A 1,769-nucleotide genomic window follows, 5' to 3' on the forward strand; every position below is an offset into this window, starting at 1 on the left:
AATATTTTAGGTAGTTACATGTAAGTTGCAGAAAAAGTTACCAGTAACTTCCTGTTGAAGTTACATATAAGTTACTGTCAAAGTTACTAGTAAGTTACCTAAAAAGTTACCTGTAAGTTCCCATCAAAGTTAATAGTAAGTTACTGTAAAAGTTACCTGTTAGTTCCCAGTGAAGTTACCTGTAAGTTCCTATAGAAGTTGCGTCCAACTTTCGGTAAACCTGCTTTAACGTTTCCGTGAGTTACATGTAAGTTTCAGTAAAAGTTACCAGTAAGCTCCACTTAATGCTACCCGTATGATGGACTGTTTATTTTATTTTCACTCAGAGGTGTCTGACGATCCGTTCTTCTTTTCAGAACTGATCCAACCCAGAGACCTGACCTTCTCCGATGTGGGATCCAGAAGCTTCCGAGCCTCCTGGGAAATAGACGCCAACAATGTGGAGTTCTTCACGGTTCAGTTTAAGCCGGAAGACGATGTGGACGGACACTACGTGTCCATGACCGTTCCCGGGAACACCCTCACCACAATCCTCCCCCGCCTCACCCCTGTGACCCGATACGAAGTCAGGGTGTCTGCTCAGTATGCCAAGGGGGAGAGTTTACCTCTGATCGGCTACGAGACAACGCTAGAAGGTAGGCATCCATTTTGGTTCTGAAACATCTCACTGATAATGATTGACAGAAAACCACAACAGAGGTCTTTGTTAGGCTTATTAAGGGAACAAACGTCTCTGAACCAACCGGATTTAAAAGTATTCACCCCCTAAACCCAGTGGCTGGTTGTTCCCCCCTCAGCAGCAGCCGGTACCCGGTCTGGAAGACTTTGGTCCTGATCTGGTTTAATGAGTTGATTTAGTTCCCAATGGAATGTTCTCCAGGCCATGACTCAGCATCTATGTAGCATTGATGTCAGGACTTTGACTAGGCCACTCTCAACATTTATTAGTCTGGATTGAATCATTAAAAGGGGGGACTTGCTGTGCAGAAGCCAAAGCTTCTTAAGGTTCAGATCCCTTCAGTTTCAGTCCTCCAGAAGCAGCAAAGCAGCCCAGAGCATCACTCCACCACCATCGTGTTATGTCCTGGTTCTGAATTGCTGTTTTACTCCAGATGTGAATGAACTAAGACCTTCTAGAAAGACCCACTCCTTGGTTCACAGAACACGTTTAGGGTCATGAATGTGAGGAAGGGTCAGCAATGGTTCGGGTCAGTTTTTCCTAATGTTGATTTGTGACCTTTGACCTTATCTGAGGCAGTTAGGTCTGCAGGCCTGTTTTAGGACCTCCTGGATGTAATTCTAGAAGGTTCCATGTGTGGCTCACGGTTCTATCTGAGGTTCTGCCGGGTCCACAGCTTTAGAAATGGTCTCATAACTTTTCCAGACTGATGGATGTCAATGATTTTGTTTTTCTGTGGTTATTTTACGGGGCTTTGTTTCCAAGTTTGAAGACGTTTCTCTTCCCATCCAGGAAGCTTTTTCAATTCAAAATGTCAGAAAAAGCGTTTAGTTCCAGGTTTTATTGACTGGACCAAAAAAATAAAGCCTTGTTTTGGCTTAGGGGGGGTTGGGTTGTTTGTTAGCCTGCAATCGTTCCTCTGTCTTTGACTGAGGGCAGAAGATTCTTAGGAATGTGCACAATATGCTGCTTACTGAGAGGATAAGACTCAGTTCCAATTGAAGGTCTCTCTCACAAAATAGATCAGACAGCGACCCCCCTTTCAGAGACATAGACAGGTATGGGGCATTGCAGGTTAACAAAGAAGCCA

General features: G+C 44.3%; 1 protein-coding gene across 1 annotated transcript in view; it reads left to right on the forward strand.

Moving 5' to 3' along the window:
- LOC107087414 (collagen alpha-1(XII) chain-like) overlaps window positions 1-1,769 on the forward strand; it is a 177,562-nt gene that overhangs the window by 52,080 nt on the left and 123,713 nt on the right. The window contains 1 exon segment of the mRNA XM_015378984.1: window positions 357-635. Within this exon segment, the coding sequence (XP_015234470.1) occupies window positions 357-635 (279 nt within the window).

The sequence above is a fragment of the Cyprinodon variegatus genome, unplaced genomic scaffold (assembly GCF_000732505.1).
Source record: "Cyprinodon variegatus isolate N-32 unplaced genomic scaffold, C_variegatus-1.0 Scaffold183, whole genome shotgun sequence".
Taxonomy (NCBI): domain Eukaryota; kingdom Metazoa; phylum Chordata; class Actinopteri; order Cyprinodontiformes; family Cyprinodontidae; genus Cyprinodon; species Cyprinodon variegatus.